The sequence below is a fragment of the Nicotiana attenuata genome, unplaced genomic scaffold (genome assembly GCF_001879085.1).
Source record: "Nicotiana attenuata strain UT unplaced genomic scaffold, NIATTr2, whole genome shotgun sequence".
NCBI classification, from domain to species: Eukaryota; Viridiplantae; Streptophyta; class Magnoliopsida; order Solanales; family Solanaceae; genus Nicotiana; species Nicotiana attenuata.
Genome location: NW_017671358.1, coordinates 2,022 through 22,770, shown reverse-complemented (window position 1 = coordinate 22,770; position 20,749 = coordinate 2,022). Strand labels below are relative to the sequence as shown.

At 37.1% G+C, this 20,749-nt stretch overlaps 1 protein-coding gene across 5 annotated transcripts; it reads left to right on the top strand.

The window, feature by feature from the left end:
* The first annotated feature begins 6,099 nt into the window (after positions 1-6,099).
* Positions 6,100-19,895, top strand: LOC109207782 (inositol 1,3,4-trisphosphate 5/6-kinase 4). 5 transcript variants are annotated; one of them, XM_019370772.1, is made up of 14 exons: positions 6,102-6,379; positions 7,402-7,437; positions 7,772-7,970; positions 8,208-8,276; positions 8,475-8,495; positions 8,697-8,791; positions 13,497-13,565; positions 15,195-15,397; positions 16,301-16,454; positions 17,651-17,764; positions 18,073-18,135; positions 18,497-18,642; positions 18,707-18,851; positions 19,593-19,895. In XM_019370772.1, exons 1-14 carry the CDS (start codon positions 6,239-6,241, stop codon positions 19,746-19,748), a joined length of 1,611 nt encoding a protein of 536 aa, XP_019226317.1. In that variant the 5' UTR covers positions 6,102-6,238; the 3' UTR covers positions 19,749-19,895. The 5 variants fall into 5 exon arrangements, with proteins under 5 accessions (XP_019226320.1, XP_019226317.1, XP_019226316.1 ...); XM_019370771.1 differs by having other exon boundaries at positions 13,491-13,565; XM_019370775.1 differs by lacking the exon at positions 19,593-19,895 and having other exon boundaries at positions 6,100-6,379; positions 13,491-13,565; positions 18,693-18,799.
* Positions 19,896-20,749: the final 854 nt, after the last annotated feature.

Below are 20,749 nucleotides of genomic sequence, written 5' to 3'. Positions count from 1 at the left end.
AAGTAATAAGTTTTACTGAATAGATAATGATGTCTTTAACAAACTCAATATTAAACAATCCCATAATCATCCCAGAACCCGGTGTCACAAGTGCATGAGCTATCTCTAGGAAACAAAATAATACAACAACTGTCCAGGAATACAAATAGGACAAATAATAAATATGAAAATCTGAAAGAGACTCTGCTGGCTGCGGGTCGTCTCGAGAAATGCAGCTCACCTAAGTCTCTGTATCAACCATGCTGCTACGCCCACTAGGCCGCTAGAGATGTAGGTGCCCGTGCAACAAAAATGCACAGCAAGTGTAGCATGAGTACGAAAACAACGTGTACTCAGTAAGTATCCCGCCTAATCTTGAAGAAGTAGAGACGAGAGGTCGACTTCGACACTTACTAGTGGTCCAATGCTGATACATCAATAATATAACAAGTCGAGGGTTTATATAAACACGAATGTAATTCAATAGAGTGAAGCAAGTAAACAATTCTTTCTTTTATATAAAAATTTCCAATTTCCTTTTTCATCATTTAGACATATATTCTCAAGATGGGAAGAAGCAATATCAACTTCAGTAAATTACAAGGCAAGCAATGCAAGCATGGGCAAATCATGCCGAGGACGTACGACCCGATCCAACAATATTTAAACTGTGCATTGCCAGAGGGTCGAATGGCGCGAACCATAGATGCATCTATTACCCCACTCGCGAATCATACATGCGACACGGTCAAATGTAAATAAACACTCGAAACAGTCAATCAAGAAACCATAAGGGAATCAACCATCCAATAGAAGGAAAACTATCTTTTTAAAAGTCAAGAAACGAATGTCTAGTTTTTATAAATTCTTTTATACATTTCAATATATTTTAAGCATTTCAATTTGACAGCAAGATTTCAAATATTACAAGTAAAACATGCTTTTGGTTTCTAGACTACCCGGACTTAAGCATAATAGTAGCTACGCACGGACTCTCGTCACCTCGTGCGTACGTTGCCCCCAATAGGAGCATATAACCAATTAACTCACCTATGGGGACAATTCCCTCTTACAAGGTTAGAAAGGAGACTCACCTCGCTTCGAAGCTCCATAACCGGCAATCCACGCCCTTCTGAAGACTCAAATCGATGCAAAATGCTCCAACACTAGCCAATAATTATGTAAACTCATTAATATGAGATCAACTACCCATTATAATCCAATTTATAACAATTCCTAACCCCAATCGAAACGTTGACAAAATCATCCACGTGCCCGGATTCCGAAATTTTTCGAAGATAAACTTTACCCATAACCTCACGAACTCAAATATATATAACCTCACGATTTCATGACCAAAATTGTGGTTAAAGTCCAAGAATACGAATCTTCTAGGTTTTTCTCAAACCCCCAAATTTCTACCAATTTACATGCTAAAATCCATACATGATCAATATATTTAACTCAAGAAAGGTGGGGTTAGCTTACCTTGTCGTTGGTGATGAAAAACCCCCACTTGAAGCTCTCCAAAGTCGCCCACACCAACTGAAAATGGGAGAAAAATGACCATCTCCCGATTTTAAAAGAACACACTGCCTCCAGCCTTTCCGCACCTGCGGTGCATAAGCCGCACCTGTGGCCCTCACTTCTGCGGCGCACGTGCCGCTTCTGTGGCCCCAGGATCAGGGCCAAAAATCGCTTCTGCGGTCTCCTTAACGCAGGTGCGCTCCCGCATCTGTGGTTAAAGTGCCGCACCTGCGGTCACTGCACCCCTTCGCCCAAACCGCATATACGACCCCTTGGTCGCTTCTGCGGCTCCGCACCTGCGGCCAAAACCTCACAGGTGCGGTTACACCAGATATCAGCTATCTCAATTCTTCTTCAAACTCCAAAATTGATCCGTTAACCATCCGGAATTCACCCGAGGCCCCTGGGACCCTAACCAATCATGCCAACCAGTCCCAAAACATGCTGCGGACCTACTCGAGGCCTCAAATCACAACAAACAACGCCGGAATCACAAATCACACCTCAATCCAAACTTCTACATTCGATGCCGAAACCTATCAAATCACGTCCGGTTGACCTCAAATTTTGCACACGTCATATTCGACATTACGGACCTCTTCCAACTTCCGGAATCGGAATCCGACCCCGATATCAAAAAGTCCACTTCCGGTCAAACTTCTCAAAACCTTCAAATTTCTATCTTTAGCCAAATGACTCTAAAATGACCTACGGACCTCCGAATACACTTCCGATCGCGCTCCCAATACCAGAATCACCATACGGAGCTATTCCCAGACTCAGAATCCTAAATGGACATTGATAACACTGAAATGCACCTCAGAATCCTAAACAGACATTGATAACACTAAAATGCACCTCAACCCAAACTTATAAAATTCTTCCAAAATGCTAACTTCCACAATAGGTGCCGAAACGTTCTCGGGTCTTCCAAAACCCGATCCGGACATACGCCCAAGTCTAAAATCATCATACGAACCTGCTGGAACCTTCGAATCCCGATTCCGAGGTCGTTTACTCAAAAATCCAATCTTAGTCAATTCTTTCAACTTAAAGCTTCCGAAATGAGAATTCTCTTTCCAAATCAACTCCGAACTTCCTGGAATTCAATTCCGACCGTGCGCATAAGTCATAATACCTGAAATGAAGCTGCTCATGGCCTCAAAATGCTGAACGACGCGCTAGAGCTCAAAACGACCGGTCGGGTCGTTACAATACCAGTAATTTTCTTAATTTCAAAACACTCCGTAGCCTATTCAAAACTCACCCGAGCCCTCGGAGCTCCAAACCAAACATGCACACAAGTCTAAAAATATCATACAGACTTGCTTGTGCGATCAAATCGCCAAAATAACATTTAAAACAACGGATTTAACACCAAAACTCATGAAATCCTTAAGAACACTTGAAATTTCTATTTTCACAACCGGATGTCCGAATCACGTCAAATCAGTCCCGCTTCTCACCAAATTTCACATACATGACTTAAATACCATATTAAACCTGTACCGGGCTCCTGAACCAAAATATGGGCCCGATACAAACGAGATCAAACATTATTCAATTTCTAAAAACTATTATATTTTTCAGTTAACATTTTTCTTCAAAAATTTATTTCTCGAGATAGGGACCTTGGAATTTGATTCCGGGCATACGCCCAAGTCCCATATTTTACTACAGACCCTCCGGGACCATCAAATTATGGGTCCGGGTCTGTTTTCTCAAAATGTTAATCGAAGTCAACTTAAATCAATTTTAAAGGCAAAACTCAATATTTTTCTCAAATTTCACATAAAGGCTTTCCGAAAACGCGCCCGGACTGCGCAAGCAAATCGAGGAGAAAGAAAATGAGGTTTTGAAGATCTCGGAACCCCGAATTGGGTCCTAAAACACGAGACGACCTTTTGGGTCATCACAGGTAACAGGCTTCAGTTTAGATATTCTATTCGTCAACGGGGTTATGCTTTTTGAGTGAGATAGCGTTGACCGTAAATCACCTTCTTGGAATTCAGAGAGGTCTGGACCGGATTGTCGTAAAATTGAGATTATTTCATCTACTTCCTTATCAGAGAGGAGCCCGCGGAGCTTATTTATTGAAAAAGGGGGAGTGAGGGGGCACAAAAACACGTATCGTAAGACTAGTTTACTAAAAAGCGCCTCCCAGAAGCCAAACTTGGTACAATGAGTAAGGATCATTTTAAATAGGCCAAATACATATACAGCGCATTCAACTTGGTACTATTTTTTATTTTGGCACTCTATCTCTACCTTGTTCCATTTTAGCCTCCAACTCTATTTTATATGTTCCATTTTGGCTCTCCATCTCTATCTTATGTTCCACTTTAACAGAAAAGCTGAAACCAGTGCAAAAAATATAGCGCGTGTGTATAGAGGTGTAATAAATATCCAATTAAATATTGCTACCTGGTTTTTTCATGAAAATTTTACCTCTTATAGCAAAGCTTTACGCCCTATTTTTTATAAATAAAAACCCTTTTAAAATATTATTTTCTATGGCTACCTTTTAATTTTTATAGCAAAATATGTATTTATGGTCATTTCCTACAGTTAAGCCATTAAATACACTGTCTAATATTTTTCTCTCTCATTCTTTCAGTTTATTCTCTCCCAAAATCACCGCATAATATCTTATTTCTCTCTACACGATCTCTCTCTCACAGCGCCATTGTCTTCCCCATTGTTGAACCACGATTCTCTCCTTTATTTGCAGGTTCTCTCTCTAGATTGTTCTCAAACCCTAGAGTAGATTTTGCGGATGGGTGATGGCGAAAATTTGTTGACAAATCCCTTATAAACTTGCACTGTAACAACAGCAGCATATCAAAACTCCACCTTGATTTCCCCTTCAAACGTTGTTTCTCATCCGCTGTTATTGTCTGGGTCCTTTTCACCATCACCCATAAAGTCAAAGAACTCAACTTGATTTTATCCAGTGTATTGACAGAGGAGATTTTATCCAGTGTACAGTGTTTTGCTGAATTAATTTTGAATGCTGACATGGGAGAGGAAAGGACAGAGGAGACGGTGGCAGCGGCTAATGAGATTAGGATTAGGTTTGGAATTTTTAGTTTGTACAGTGGGTTTCTCTTCTTGTATTTATATGTATTCGATAAGGCACATACTTATACAATGGTTTTCTCTTCTTGTATTTAGATGTATTTATATGTATTCGATAAGGTATACACTGATTTTTATTTTGCACAGTGATTTTTGACTATTGTATTTAGATGTATTTATATGTATTTGAGTTCATACAACAACATTTTTAAATACATTGTTAGTTCTACCATTTTGATGTTATTCATTAATTAGTTATGCATTAAATCTAACTGTATTCATCTGTATTTTCAACCTAGCTGTATCCATCTGTATTTAAAATAACAAATACAATGAAATAAATAAATACTCTCAATATAAATAGAAAATCAATGAATACAATCAGTGAAATATACTCAATAAAGCAGTAATACCATGTATTAGAAATAAACAAAATATTGTGAATACAAAATAAACTTGAATGCATCGAACAATGTCGGATGAAGAAAAAACTCTTGAACTGTATCAGGAAAAAAAAAGGGACTGATACTCTGAAGAATACTCTGTTTTTTGGTGTTTAGCGTCTGATAAATCTTCTCATTAATTAGATTGATAATGTTGTGTGTTATAATTGATTTAGGTGAGTTATATTAGGAGTGTATCCCGTTAAATTAGCAGCTTTTCGTTATTAAACAACTGAAGAGACCTATTATTACGTTGTATTCATGAATACATGACATAAATACATGTGAATACAACGGCTGAACAGCTGGACTGCCCTGTTTTTTAGCCGATTTTTACTACTGTCTTCATGAATACAATAGCTCGAATACATTACCATGGCAACTGAAAGGTAGCTACGGAAAGTAATTATGTGTATGGTAGCTATAGGAAGTTAATAGGCACTAAACAAAAGTCATTTCTGAAAATTCCTCTTTTTTCATCCATGTCAAACGGGTCAATACTAAAATATCCGAACCCGACCGTATTTTCATCCATTGTTGACCCATCTTCATTCTCTAAGTTCCAAAGCTTTCATCTGTCGATTTCGTACTTGGCCCGTTTAGATGAGATAAACCCACAAAAAATATGGTCGGCAGGTATGAAATCGGTAGATGAAATCTTTGGAACTTAAAGAATGAAGACAGGGCTACAGTGGATGAAAAAATACAGTCGGGTTCGGGTATTTTAGTATTGACCCGTTTGACGTGGGTGAAAAAATCAGGTGGCAATATGTAATTGGATATTTATTACACCTCAGATTTGTATATACACACGCACTACATTTTTTGCACTGGTTTCAGCTTTTGTGTTACAGTGAAACATAAGAAATAGAGTTGGAGAGCCAAAATAAAATATATAAAATAGAATTGGAGGGCCAAAATGAAACAAGGTAGAGATAAAATGCCAAAATAAAAAATGGTGCCAAGTTGAATGAGCTATATATGTATTTGGCCTTTTAAATAAAAAACCGAGGATGTAATAGACATGATAAAAAGAGTTGGGGACCTAAGCAAACATTTGCAACTTACAGAAAAGTCCGAAAAGTTCCACTTTTGTGCTGGATGAACGTTAAACTCACGCAGTTCTATGCAAAAGCAAACTTTGGAGAAAGCAGAAGAGAAACACAGTGTGCGTGTGTGTGTGAGAGAGAGTGAGAGAGAGAGAGAGAAGGATGTGTGAGGTGAAAGGTATAGTGCTGGACGCTTCAGTTCTGTTGGCAGCCGATAAAAATGATGATGAAAATGGAAGTGTCTCTCTTGGGCCTGGAGCTGATTATGTTCTTTGCAAGCTTCGATACTCCAAAATCCTCACGGTATGTGAAAACTCCTCTATATCAACCTTTCTTTTGTTGCATTTTATTGTCCTCTTTCAGATTCTTGCAATATATTGTGGAATTCCCAAAAATTCATTCTTGATTGGCCCGAAGTCACAAATCATGATTAATCATTTTGTAATTATAAATTTAGGTGTGTTATGAATTTTCTGTATGCATTATGCTCTATTCAGTTCAGTTACTATAGTTGGACTACATTTTTTGGATTGGTGCGATCACAGGCAATCATTCTATCGATCAATTAATCAACTAAGGGTGTGTTTGGTACTAAGGAAGTAAGCAGAAAATAATTTTCTGGTGACAAATTAACTAACTTTTGGAGGTTGGAGTGGGGGTGGGTACGGGGGTAGGGTGTGGGTAGGTGGGGATGAGGGTGGAGGGTGAGAGTGGGACGTGGCGGGTTGAGCAGGGTGGGAGTGGCAGTAGGAGGGTGGGAACCAACAGGTGGATATGGCATGAGAGAGTTTCTTGTCATTTTTGAGAAATCAGAAATTAGAGGAAAATGTATTCTTAAGGAAAATATTTTCCAAAACATTACAACCAAACATGGGAAAATTGGATTCGTCCACACCAAACACACTCTAAGTCTCAATCTCAAATACTATATGAATCATATGTATTCATTTTGCTTTATCGGGTTATCTCTTCCACCCCTCATTCCTTATCTAGGTTTGTAACTCACATAGACATAAGTTGTCAGAACTCAGAAGTTACATGCCCAAAAGGAGACTTTCATTTGTCTTCTTTGTGGTTGTATGCCTTCTGAGTGCTTTCTTTACAATAGCTTGATACTAATTACTGTTCTATCTAATTATGTCATATTGGTTATTTTGTGTTATTCTGAATTGGGTAAAGTTGATTCTTTTATGGAAAAATGTTGCATTGCTGAAATAATTAGATTTGTGGGTTGTGAGAATTGTTTTTCTCCCTTTAATTATTTGTGGTAGTGGAGGAATTGTTTGATTGTATGACTGAAATGTTATATATTTCAATTTATGCAGGGTATATCTTATGGACCTGATCTTTCTGCTTCTAAGGTGATGGCCTTTCTGTTTTTGTATTGCTTTCTTTTGTATTTTTTGGTGCAATATTCTTTAACTGAGATGGCTTTGTGCAAAGAAATGTTTGCACTTTGCGCCTGCTGTCTCATACTTTCCCTGCCTATCGAAGTGGTTTGAAATGTCCTCATCAATAGCTTTTATATCCTTTTCCTTCTATTTCTTCATTTTACTCCAAAGTTTGGTCCTTGCTATATTTTCTTTAACTTCTCAAATCCCAATTTTGTTCACCTTATAAAGTGGCACTAGTGTAATGATGTGCACTGTTTTTCAGAAATATTCAAACTCAAACAGTTGCAACTGCTTGTTATAGGTGCACCTGCTCCAAGAAAAAGCAAGATTATATTCCTACAATTGTTTTGTCTTCCAGTCAACAGCCATAGACAACTTTGTAAGTGAGGTTTCACTAGCATGGGGCGATCATTCTGGAAGTTATATGCATGTAGTTTCCAGTTACATGGACGAGGAGATTTCCCCATTGATAAGTTCTGACTGGCTGTTCACCGTTCTTCGTGAGTTCCAATGCCATGAAAAGTTTGTGCTTTTTTCTTTTTGATAAGCACTGATAACTTATAGAAAAAGGAAAAGAGAATTAAGAAGAAACCACATGAAGTTTACTGAGAAAAAAGTTTAAGATGTTTCCTATAATTGTTACTAAATGATTGATAGTTTTTAGCTTTTAAGCAACCTACTTTCAAATGTATTTCGCTCCAAACCCTAGCACTTAAAATGTTCCTTTTGAAGCTCAGATTGGATTTCAAATTTGTTCTCCATGAAAAGGTTCCAAAACTCTCAAAGGCTGCACTTATCTCAAAGAAGTTAAGATCCCTTACGTTACCGAACTAAATTCTTTAATCTTTACCAACATATGCATGATTTTTTTGATTGAGATGAGTGGGTATGATAATTATTGACCAAAGGTTTGATATCTGTAGTAACTGTGGGTGGAAAGTTTGTTCTCATTCTTTTAACGTACTGTGCTTTCAAACATCTCATCACCTGACCTATTTTTGCAGGATCTCCGGGAAAACCGTCAGGTATAAGCTCACAACTATCTTCCCTTCAGACAATTAGTTTCAAGCATATTAAGGGATTTTCCTTCTCATTCTCTAGGGAACTCTTTCATTCTAGCTTGTGAATTTCTGTTGCAATGCCATATTGAGGAAATTTGTTGACTTCTCTCAAGTGGTAAAATTGTTATCTTCTTTTGAATCTTAAAATTTCTACATTCATGTCAGATGTTGAATATAGTCCTGGAACTGAAAATCCAGGGAAGATTTTCATTAACAAACTTGAAGAATTGCCTCTGACTATCTGCAGTTTGAATAAGAAGGTGAGAAGAAATACTGTGTACTCATTTGCATTTGGCATCCTTAAACTGCTTAAACAAAGTTTTGCTGGGAAACTGCATAATCACTTCACCATAATGGCTTCTCTGAAACTGTTGGTTTTTTAAAAGATGGGGCAGCAAAAATATTAAAAGTATTGATTGAAAATGTCTCTCAATAATTTTATTAAGCATAACAAGGCTTTAAATAGCCAAACAGGAACATAATCTGCAGAAAAATCTGCATAACAAGAATTCAAAAAAAACTAAAATATCTCAACAAACCTAAAAAATCAAACTAAAATTTAAATTCAAAAAAGTAGATTTATCCTAAAATTAAGCTAACTTATTATGCTAAAAAAATGCAATAGTAACTGAAGCAAATCATCAACAGAAACATTTGGGCATTTATTCCTTGCTGAAGCTACTGTTAGTTTGTATCATGAAATTTTCTCCAGGCCAGCTTCCATGGCATCCTCTGGCTTTCAACAGGAACTTTTTTACCTTTATTAGTAAAGTAATAATTTTATTAATGTGGCAGGAGAATCCCGCTATACAAGTGGCATACAAAAGTACAGAGCCTACATAGAGGTGTGGATGTATGGTTCTATACAAATAACCCCTAATCATCTATACTAATGTGAACCTCATGTTGTATCACGGATGTTTGGTTCTATACAACTAACCCTGGATCATCTATACTAACATGAAGCTCATGTTGTACCAAAAATTGACAAGAAACAAAAGACAGTTCCTCATTTGTAGAAATATCAATTTTCACACTTTGAAATTTTTTAGTTTTCACTTCCGAAGTACTGACATGATGGTGAAAGGGGTTACATCTACGTCTTCTTTCCTTCTTCTAAAAAACCTACATGAACATCACATCCTTGGTTATAACCGACATTGCCTACTGTATTCCGAACAGATTCAGTACCGTCCACCATAAATGACTAGAAACCTGGTAGTTTAACAACTAGTGGTCGACGTCTTCTCCCGAGCGTCTACAATGTAACACCCCATGTATCACCAGCTAAGATATGTTATCTTTCTTTTCCCCGTATTCAGATGTAAGAATGCCCCCTCAACATCTATAAAAAGCCCTTTCCCCTTAATAATAAGGTAACCATAAGAACCTGCGGAATTGCCCAATCCTTTCTTTGCTTGAAGTCAGTCTGGAGCAGGAGCTACTTCTACAGCAAAATCATAACAAGGCTTTAAATAGCCAAACAGGAACATAATCTGCAGAAAAATCTGCATAACAAGAATTCAAAAAAACTAAAATATCTCAACAAACCTAAAAAATCAAACTAAAATTTAAATTCAAAAAAGTAGATTTATCCTAAAATTAAGCTAACTTATTATGCTAAAAAAATGCAATAGTAACTGAAGCAAATCATCAACAGAAACATTTGGGCATTTATTCCTTGCTGAAGCTACTGTTAGTTTGTATCATGAAATTTTCTCCAGGCCAGCTTCCATGGCATCCTCTGGCTTTCAACAGGAACTTTTTTACCTTTATTAGTAAAGTAATAATTTTATTAATGTGGCAGGAGAATCCCGCTATACAAGTGGCATACAAAAGTACAGAGCCTACATAGAGGTGTGGATGTATGGTTCTATACAAATAACCCCTAATCATCTATACTAATGTGAACCTCATGTTGTATCACGGATGTTTGGTTCTATACAACTAACCCTGGATCATCTATACTAACATGAAGCTCATGTTGTACCAAAAATTGACAAGAAACAAAAGACAGTTCCTCATTTGTAGAAATATCAATTTTCACACTTTGAAATTTTTTAGTTTTCACTTCCGAAGTACTGACATGATGGTGAAAGGGGTTACATCTACGTCTTCTTTCCTTCTTCTAAAAAACCTACATGAACATCACATCCTTGGTTATAACCGACATTGCCTACTGTATTCCGAACAGATTCAGTACCGTCCACCATAAATGACTAGAAACCTGGTAGTTTAACAACTAGTGGTCGACGTCTTCTCCCGAGCGTCTACAATGTAACACCCCATGTATCACCAGCTAAGATATGTTATCTTTCTTTTCCCCGTATTCAGATGTAAGAATGCCCCCTCAACATCTATAAAAAGCCCTTTCCCCTTAATAATAAGGTAAACATAAGAACCTGCGGAATTGCCAAATCCTTTCTTTGCTTGAAGTCAGTCTGGAGCAGGAGCTACTTCTACAGCAAAATCAGACTAAACTCGATCGCTTGGCGGGGGTTTAGGAGGTCTTTTTGAGCACATGTTTATCATATCGATAAAGCGGGTTTCGTCTTATTTTCCGGAAAGCCAGTCATACTATTCCACTTTAGCTAATGATGAAAGAGAATCTGGATTTTTCTGCAGATGATGATAATGTCCACTCCTGGTTCAATGCGCTTAACGAAAAGGAACTCCCTAGATTAAGAAAGAATTTCCTTCGTAATTAACCAGCATCCTTTAAGTGATTTTTTTTTTGGTTCGGGGGGGGGGGGGCTGTATAGATGGGTGCCCTTGCAGAACCCTTGTTATTGGCCAAGTGAGAGATTTTCCCTTCTTCGGTGCTGGGAATCTACATGGATGGGTGTGGAAACATTGTATCTTTTGTCCTTAATAGTTGGTGGAAGGACTTCATCGAACTAATTTCGCTTCCCCTCCCATTTCATTTCTAGGCATCCTGGTCTGCATGTAATGCTTTGCTTGTATAGTAATTCCATGACATTTGTAACTCATATATCTCCCTATCCTATAAGTTTCTCTAGAATCTTAAATTCGAAAAGTTCCACTGTCTATCAACCAAGGGTGTGGCCTAGTGGTCAATGAAATGAGTTAAGAACCATGAGGTCTCAGGTCCAAACCCCAGCGGAGGCAAAAGCACTAGGTGATATCTCCATGTTCAAGCCTTGTTAGACAGAGTTACATGTTGCTGGTGGGAGGTGGGAGGTAGCAGGTATCCCGTGGAATTAGTCGAGGTGCGTGCAAGCTAGCCCGGACACCGTGATCATAAAAACAAAAGAAGCTCCACTGTTTTGTGCCCGATGTACTGGAGTGATTGCAATAGCTTTCTAGCTCAATTTGCTAAAGATTGTCGGAAGGACATGACCGAGGGTGTCGTTACTACTCCAAGTATGCTTACAAAAAGTCAAACTTATGTTATTTCCAGTTCATGCTTTAAATGATGTCGTTACTAAACACCCCCACCCCCTTCCCCATAATATTTCTCTATAATCCTCACTCATATGGTGATATGATGATGTCGGCCCTTCACCCTCCCTCTTGGAGATCGTACTAGCTACAGTTACTTTTCTCCGAAAGGCTGCACCTTGTTGCCAAATCTCTGTTGTATTTCCCTCTTGGCTCTCAGCATGGAGTATACTATTATGTCATTTGCTAGACCATTTGATCCACCATTTTTTTCAGAAAGTTGGTGCTACTATGCGTACATATGAGCCAGATTCTGTCACCATGACGAACAGGCCATCCTTTTGCTTTCTATCTCCACTTTTCCCCAATATCTGCAGCTATAGTGCATGAAATTCTTACCTCCCTCTCCTTTTCACTGTGGTCAATGAGGGTTATGCAGTTGTTTATTGGACTGGAAAGGACGTCTAACTTGATCAATGTATTTTGTTGCTGATTACTTTAGTGTCAGTTTTAGTTTTTTCTTTTCATCTTTTTGGGTTGGATGGTTGGGCTATGGTGATTATTTAGTGTTTATGGTGAAAGCTAAAAGTAAAGCAGTCATCAAGCCAGAGCTAGTTTCACAGCTACCGATTCGCACCCGCGGGTCAAAGAGCTGGTAGGTTCATTCGCATGGGTACATGATGACCACGACCCTCCAATTTTTGATGAATTTATGGAATGGTGGTGCATGTCTTTGGATAAACACAAGATTTGCTAAAAATCCCCACCATTAATTACTTTTGCAGCTCTCTTAAATTCCATATGAATTGGTTGCTCATGATTAGCTTAACTGCTGATCATTATGGCATCCGATTAATTCTTGAGGGGCTTTTTTAAGATGGCTTCAGATTTTGCTGAGGCTTTTGATTCCTGGTATGATCCTCGTATATGGTTAGTCTAGAGTAGAAAGAATGCAAATTGGAGGAAGAGGATATGTCCAGATATGTGGAAGAGTTTGATTTCTAAAAGTTGTTAACATAGCTTCTGCTGCAGCTGGATGAATCCTATCCAAAGCAAGCATCAAAAAATAATCTTTAGTGGGAAATCGCAGCCGATTAAAATGCTGTTACTGATGCATAAGAAACATATTTCGTGAACAGATTCCTTTTATTTATTTATTCACGGGCAAGCACACTAGAGCCATTTTAATTCCATATAAACCATACTGAACTCTTAAATTACAGTTAAATACTGGAGAAATAAATTTGTATCCCTTAGGAATTGTTTGACAGAGTGAATATTCATCTTCTAAAGGTTTCAAGAAACCAAGAATCTTTATTGGGAAATTGCAGCTGATTAAAATGCCATTACTGATGCATAAGAAACATATTCGGGCAACAGATTTCCTTTTATTTATTTGTTCACTGGCAGGCACTCTAGAGCCCTTTTAATTTCATCTAAACCATACTAAACTCTTAAGTCATAGATAAATACAGGAAAAAAGACTTGTATCCTTTAAGAATTGTTTGACAGAGTGATGATTAATGTTCTAACGGTTTCTTTATTTGCTGTTGGAAGAAGCAGGCGATGGGCAAGGAAGTCAAGATAGTTGGTTACTTGATGAAGCCTTCTCGTGAAGAAGATTTTGCCAAGGTCAGTTCTGGTCGTCAGGCATCCAAACTTCTTGCATCTTCTCAAATAATCGATCCCTTGTATATGTCTTCTCCATGACCCGGCTTCAAATATTTAAGGGCAAAGGGTCAAAATTGCCCCTCTACTATTATTTATTGGTTGCTTGTGCCACCCGTTACACTTTTCGGCCATTCTCGTCCCTACCGTTAACAAAGTTTGCAAAAATTACCCCTAATCCTAACGTCCCTCCACTGTGGCAGCTGACCCCTCTAATATTTTGTCCATGTCAGCAGCCAAGTCAGCAGGTCCCACCAAATAAAATGCCATGTCAGCATGGGAAGTAATTTAATCCTCAAATAAAATGGGTCAAGTCAGATGACACTATGTCATTCACCATAGAATGGGTCAAGTTTATGGGGCCATTCACTCACCCTTAAATTTAATACCTGATTCCAACTTAAAATCCACCATTTTTTAATCCATAGACCATACCAGACCTATTTCCCTTCCAAATCCGTTTATTTTTCATTTTTACTTCTATTTTTATTCCACCTTCTTTCTCTTTTACTTTACATCTCTTTCTTCCTCATCAAATCACCATGTCACCTCCTTCATACCAATTTCAACCTGAACCAGAAAATCCAACAAACAATCTAGCCAAAATGAAATAACATGATTATATTTGAATTTTCAGATTTTGAATTAAATTCATGTGTCATTACTGATGGGTCAGATTCAAGTAAGAGATTTGGAAGCCCATTATCGAAAATTTAAAGCCTCATCCTGGGTTGGGATTTTATGCATATGAGGTTGAATTAAAATTTGAGGATTGATTTGGTAACTGTTATAGGACTGAAATTTTGTAAAACCCAGTTGAAAATTAACTTTAAACGTGGTTCATCGGCTTCACCATTGTTGAACTTTAAGAGTTTCATATTTGAAAATTTCTTTTAGAAGTTGTTCTAATATTGAATGGTCGTAGGTTTGAAAATTATTTGTATCAATCATGAGAATGTTTCTTGAAAGATTCTGAGGGAGAATGAAGGGTCTTTGTCTGTGTGAGTTGATTTGAATTTCTTGCCGGAGAACGGGGTTGCTGTTTGAATGACGAAACATGAAGAAGGAGAAAGGAGATGAAGAGGGGAGCCAGTACCGTGGAGGTTAGTTCTGCCCGTTGAAAATTTTCCGGCGAAATGCCATGGTTTCCAGCGATTTTGGTATGAGGTGAGGGAGAGAAGATGAGAGAGGGTGGAGAGGTGAGGAGTGGGGGGGGGGGGGGGGTCTTTTATGTTAGGGTTTTAATTTGGTGGGGTCGATGACATGGCAGCTAACATGGAAGCTGATGTGGATAAAATTGATGGGGTCAGCTGCCACAGTGGAGGGACGTTAGGGTTAGGGATAATTTTGCAAACTTTGTTAACGGTAGGGACGAGAATGGCCGAAAAGTGTAAAGGGTGGCACAAGCAACCAATAAACAATAGTAGAGGGGCAATTTTGACCCTTTTCCCAATATTTAAAGTAGGATTTTTAAGCTGGTGTAAATGATGGAATATTACTAGTGCTTTGTACTTGACTAAGGAAGGATCCTAATGTGAAGCTTTTTCACCCTATGTTATACTTGGAAATTGACATGTTCTTTATGCTTTGCAGAGAGGTGCATTCCCCTTAAATCCTACACCAAACGGGTTAACTTTTGTGGCTCTTAACTACGAGCTCCCTATATCATGGCAGTTAAAAGAAGTTGACGGCGTTCTACATAAATCAACTGATGACATCATTGCTGTTGAAATGAGCAGCTCTTCAGATTTTGAAAACAAAGTTACTTATACAGAGGGCATGGAACAGTTACAAAGGTGACTTCCTGCTATTAACTTATTATCGGTTAATAATTTACTGCAGAATAGAAAAAAGGGTGAACATTCCTTACTATCTCTCCTTTAATCACCTTAAAACTTCTGTTGCAACTACCTGATTAGAATCTCGATGATTTTTGTCATTTCTTTCTGTGAATCGCCTTAGCACCATCTATTTTGACAACTGAACGAGATAAATTTCATAGTTATATACCAGACATTGGAAGTCTACCCAACTAAGCTCATCTTTAATCAACATGTCGAAGCTTTAAGTTGTTCAAGGAAATCAATGGAGCCTACAGAGGACTGCTATGAGTGCAAAGAAACCCTATTGTTTGAGCTAGAACTAAGAAGCCAAAAGATAAATATTATTAATAAGAAGAAGCAGATGTTAAGAAAGTTGTAGCTAGCTCTAACTATTTGCCCCTAGTCCATGTTTAGATCAGAGAGCTATATGCCCTTTCAGTTAAAATTTTTTTCTCACTTTACCTTAGAACTGCTCTGCAAGGGTCATGATGACTTGGAGCAATCAAAAAGATTTAATGCTTTCATTCATTCTCTCATAGCCTCTTTGATATTGATTCATCTGTTGATAACAAAATGTGGATGCTGTTCGTAGATCCTTGTACTTTCTTGATGGAAATGACTTTCTTCCGAAGCAGCCGAATGACATCTTTAATATTTTTGCATGTTCTTTTTTTGTCTGATTGTTTATGGCATCTGTCTCTATATCTGAAACATGCATTGCGCCACGTTGTTTTCAGCTTGAACTGGTGATGATGGTTGAAATAATTTCTGTAAATTGGATGCAAGTTTGTGAACTTTTTAGAAACTCTGTTTGAGTTTCATGCCAGAGAGTTGGTTTAAATTTCACTAAAACTCCTGCAATTATTTTCTGCTCAGGTACATCAGATGCCATCCTGACTGTTGTGTGATTGACCCATTCAGCAACATTTATCCTGTTCTTGATAGGTTGAAAATACAGCAGATTCTAGGTGGTTTGGAAAATCTTAACACCAAAAGCTGCAGTAAAATCAGGGGTCCCCATTTTCTAAAGGTCCTTTTTGCTAAATGTAACCCATGTTATGCTTATATTATCTTTAGAAAAACCTGTGAAATCTTTGAGACTTCAATCCCTAATCTTTTCCTTATTGATCTTTCATGATTGCTTCATCTGTTTCTTAATTTTCTTCATTCAGCAGCCTACTTTCCAGAAGCTATGTTAAGCAAGGCCCTATTTTGGGGTCTCAATTCCCACAAGCATATGACCACAGACCAGGAGTCATAATTTACAGTTATCAGGATCTTATTTTAACAATGTGTTTTGAGTGGGATCAAGTGATATAGAGTTTCTGCAATCTGAGGTGATGGAGTTTTTAAATGGAGATAACATTAGTGGATCAGTGTGGTTGGTCCAGGAGTCAGTTTAAGGCTTTTCCCACTTTCTGTGAGAAAGATTAGTCAGCTTTTTGGCTTGTAAAAGAAAGCCCAATCTGAATCAATCTTGCTTTGTTGGGATAAAATTGCTTTTACAATGGAATTTGACCAGACAAGTAGTTGATATGGTTATCATAGGGCCTTACCTGACAATAAAACCAGTACAATAGGAAGGAAACGTTATTCTACGAAGAATCATTTTAATTGCATTGTATGCCACAGGTTTTATAATCCCATGACTCTCATTTGTTTGATATTCAACTATATAGTATGTAGATGTTTATGCATCTTTTTCAGGTTTTTGTTGTTTCTTCATTATGACCAATTTCTTTCTAGTTGAAATTTGCCCTGATGCATTTTGGTGCAATCTAAGAAATATAATTCATCTATATGAGGGGACAACATTCTTTTCTGTCATTATTAGGTTTGGAACACAGCGTTCAAGAGTTTGCCTTTTACTGTTTTTCTATAAAGTTAATCATTTTGTTCTGTTCTTATCACTGTTTAGCTCGGGTAGGTTAAATTTAAAGTTGAAAAATCTAATTAAACACAAAAATTTCAAGATTTTATTTATATCCCTATATAGCTTCAAGATTAGGATCTTCTTATGCGGTTGTTAATGTGAAGTTCCTTTTGCCTCATGATCTAATGCTCTAAAACCAAACTTAGAACCCAAACATAAAAGGAAATGCTGGAACACAAGTTCATGGTAATCCACTACTCATCTCATCATTTATCATATAAAACTGTGGGTATGTGAAAATTAGTTTTCTCTACTTGGTTGATATTTGATGTAACATGTGCTTCTTCGTGCAGGTTGTCGATTTTCGTGAGCCCAAATTGGAAGACAAGCTAGCCGATGCAAAACTGTCGCTTCCAAACATTGTAAAACCCCAAGTTGCTTGTGGAGTTGCTGATGCTCACAGCATGGTAATGCTGAGTTCTCAATCCAGCATGAATAATATTCTTGGTCTCCCCTCTTTCTTCTCTACATTTATATTTTAAACTTCTTACTCTGTAAAAGGTTTAATTTGGCATTATGCATTCCTCCGTTTGATGTTATAGAAAAATTTAATCTTGTATGGACTGTCTATGCTTCAGCTCTGAGCTTTGCCTTTATATATCTTCCTTTCTTTTTCATTTGTCATGTGAATTGTCGACTGATTTTGCAACTTTTTTTTAATTTGACAAGTGATTTGTCTATTATGGCAGTCTTATCTTGAATTCTTAATGGGCAGGCTATTGTCTTTAAGGCAGACAGCTACAAAGACCTCAATGTCCCTCTTCCAGCTATTGTGCAGGTAAGCAAAGGGCTATATCTCATTATCTTTTAATCAGCCACTTGAATGGTAGAACTGAACATTCTACATTAGTGCGTTTGTGAAAAGTATTGCATATTTTCTCACTGATATGTAAGACACTTTCATTATATGCAAATGGCAACGGGTAGGCAGCTTGATTGTATCAGATACTGATTAGATTAGCGAGAGTGTTTCGGAAGCACATTGTGTTGTGCAAAGGACAGTTAATTTGCATGTCCATTTTGGTTTGCATCGTTGTTGATTGTTGAAAGGATCTCCATATTTGTCATCTAGATGAATTATTTCCTGCTAATTTTAGCTTTCTCCTTCGGGTTAAATATGAACTCAAGTGTAACTGCAGGAATATGTGGATCATTCATCCACTATGTTCAAGTTTTACGTCGTAGGGAAGAAGATTTTCTTCGCAATTAAGAAGTCTACACCTAATGCAGATATCTTGATAAAGTTAGCTGAAGAAAAGGAGCTGAAGCCATTACTTTTTGATAGGTATTTTACCACCTTAAGCACTTTCTATGCACTTTCTATGCCTTAAGAAGACCTATTTTTGCAGCTTAAAATCTCTACCTGTTGACAAAGACAATCAGCAGAAGAGCCAACATGAAGATAATAATCGAATTGATCAGGAGCTAGTCACTGATGCTGCAAATTGGTTGAGAAGGGTGCTTGACCTTACCATCTTTGGCTTTGATGTTGTGGTGAGTACTTTCATATTCCTCACCCCTTGCAACCTATATTCTAGTTGATTAGTTTTTTGTTTTCATTTATTTTCTAAGAAGATAAATATATAAAAGATCCTCCATTGGTAGCTGTTAATGATAAAATTCATTGCTTAAATTTATGCTCTATAAAACATCCCTCTAAAATGCTTTTACTTGTGGTAAGACTGAATTGTCCAATGATCTTGCCAGAGCTGCATTGGCAAATAAGCCAGGTTGACCCTGTGATTGTGGATAAGCACATGATGCATATAGTTTATCCCTATCGTTTTGCCGAAGCTCTTAGTAGTAACAACCTCTAGATAGAGAAAGATCTCTCCATAACAAATGAATTCTTCCGCGACTCTCCCTTTTATAGTGTTGTCATTCTGCGTTTTGTCCACAGTAAAGAGAGGGCCTTGTGCTTTTCAATCAGCAATGTAGTGTTAAAATAAACAAATAAATAAATACTAGAAACAGACTTAACTCTATCAGCAGGCCCTCTTCTCTGCCTATGTTGCCCCTTTCGTGATTGGTTTTGTAGTTGCATATTAGTCTTTGGGATGTGGGGATGAATTTGTTTCACTCTGAACTAGAAGTTCCAAAATCTCAGCTCCTAAATCCTTGGTCCAAGCTGAGGATTTTACCCGAAATAACTAAAACGGAAGTGAGTGATAATGTCTAAAGAGAATATTGCTCGAGCAGCACACTTCGTGATATAACTTTTCAATGAAATTTCAGATCCAGGAAGGCACTGGTGACCATGTCATCGTTGATGTAAATTACCTTCCATCATTTAAGGAAGTTCCAGATGAGGTTGCAATACCCACATTCTGGGAAGCCATAAAGGAGAAGCTGACTGGAAAAAAGAGCACAGAAGCAGCAATCCTATTGTAATATTCTTAGTAGCATCACTAGTAAAAATGTCATCTTACAGATGCTGATTACCAACTTTTCTTTTGTTAATTCATGGTAACAACTGTAACTTATTCTGTAAATTTGAAATCCTATTTCATTCTGTTCAGCTTATTTGAGGTATGCATACACTGTCTCAATGAAGTTTAAAGTTTGAACTAGGGGTGTACATAGGTCGGGTTGATTCAGATTTTACAATTACCAAACCAAACCAAACCAATTGTGTCGGGTTATTAATTCTAAAGACCAAACCAAACCAATAAAGCTCGGGTTTTTCAATCTCGATTTTTCTCGGGTTATTCGGGTTTTTTCGGGGTTTTTCCGGTAAAATCTTCGTAGAACAAAACATATAACTTGTGCTCAAAATATTTCTTTAATCCTAGTAAGATACAACTATATAAAGTGCTTTCTAAGAAAATAATACAAAATATGAGATGTGTCATGGCATTATCCTAAAATATTCAACAATAAAGACAATAAAATTATGTAATATAAATATTGCTAATTAAAAAGTCATAATAAAAATAAACATAATCTAAAAGTACTAAGTCATGCTAAAATAAGTAGACTAATAAGGGAGTATTAATTACATGACTAAACGCTAAAGAAAAAATAAAAATAGGTTATGCATTTTTATCTAAATTATTGCAACAAAAATAGATATTCAATACATTCCCGTTAGTAGTATTGAATTGAATGTCTTTTGTTAGCATTATTATTGATTTGATTTTGGTTTGGGCTTTTGTTAGCATTATTTAATTTACTAATATTAATGGCTATAAAACTTATTGGAACATTCAAAAGTTTTAAGTCCAACCTTGAAATAATACCTTAAAAGATAAAATTATGAAACTTTTTAAGAAATATTTATAAATTACATCACAATAAGTATATTTATATATTAAATATATCTAAAATTTCTATATATATAATGTCGGGTTGGTTTGGTTTCGGTTTGACTTTCTTTAGTTAAAACCAAACCA

Coding starts and splice junctions, on each gene's coding strand:
- LOC109207782 (XM_019370771.1), top strand. CDS start 6,239: ATGTGTGAGGTGAAAGGTATAGTGCTGGACGCTTCAGTTCTGTTGGCA. Junction 16,455..17,650: donor GGGGTCCCCATTTTCTAAAG/GTCCTTTTTGCT, acceptor TTCTTCGTGCAG/GTTGTCGATTTTCGTGAGCC. Junction 18,136..18,496: donor CTCTTCCAGCTATTGTGCAG/GTAAGCAAAGGG, acceptor GTGTAACTGCAG/GAATATGTGGATCATTCATC.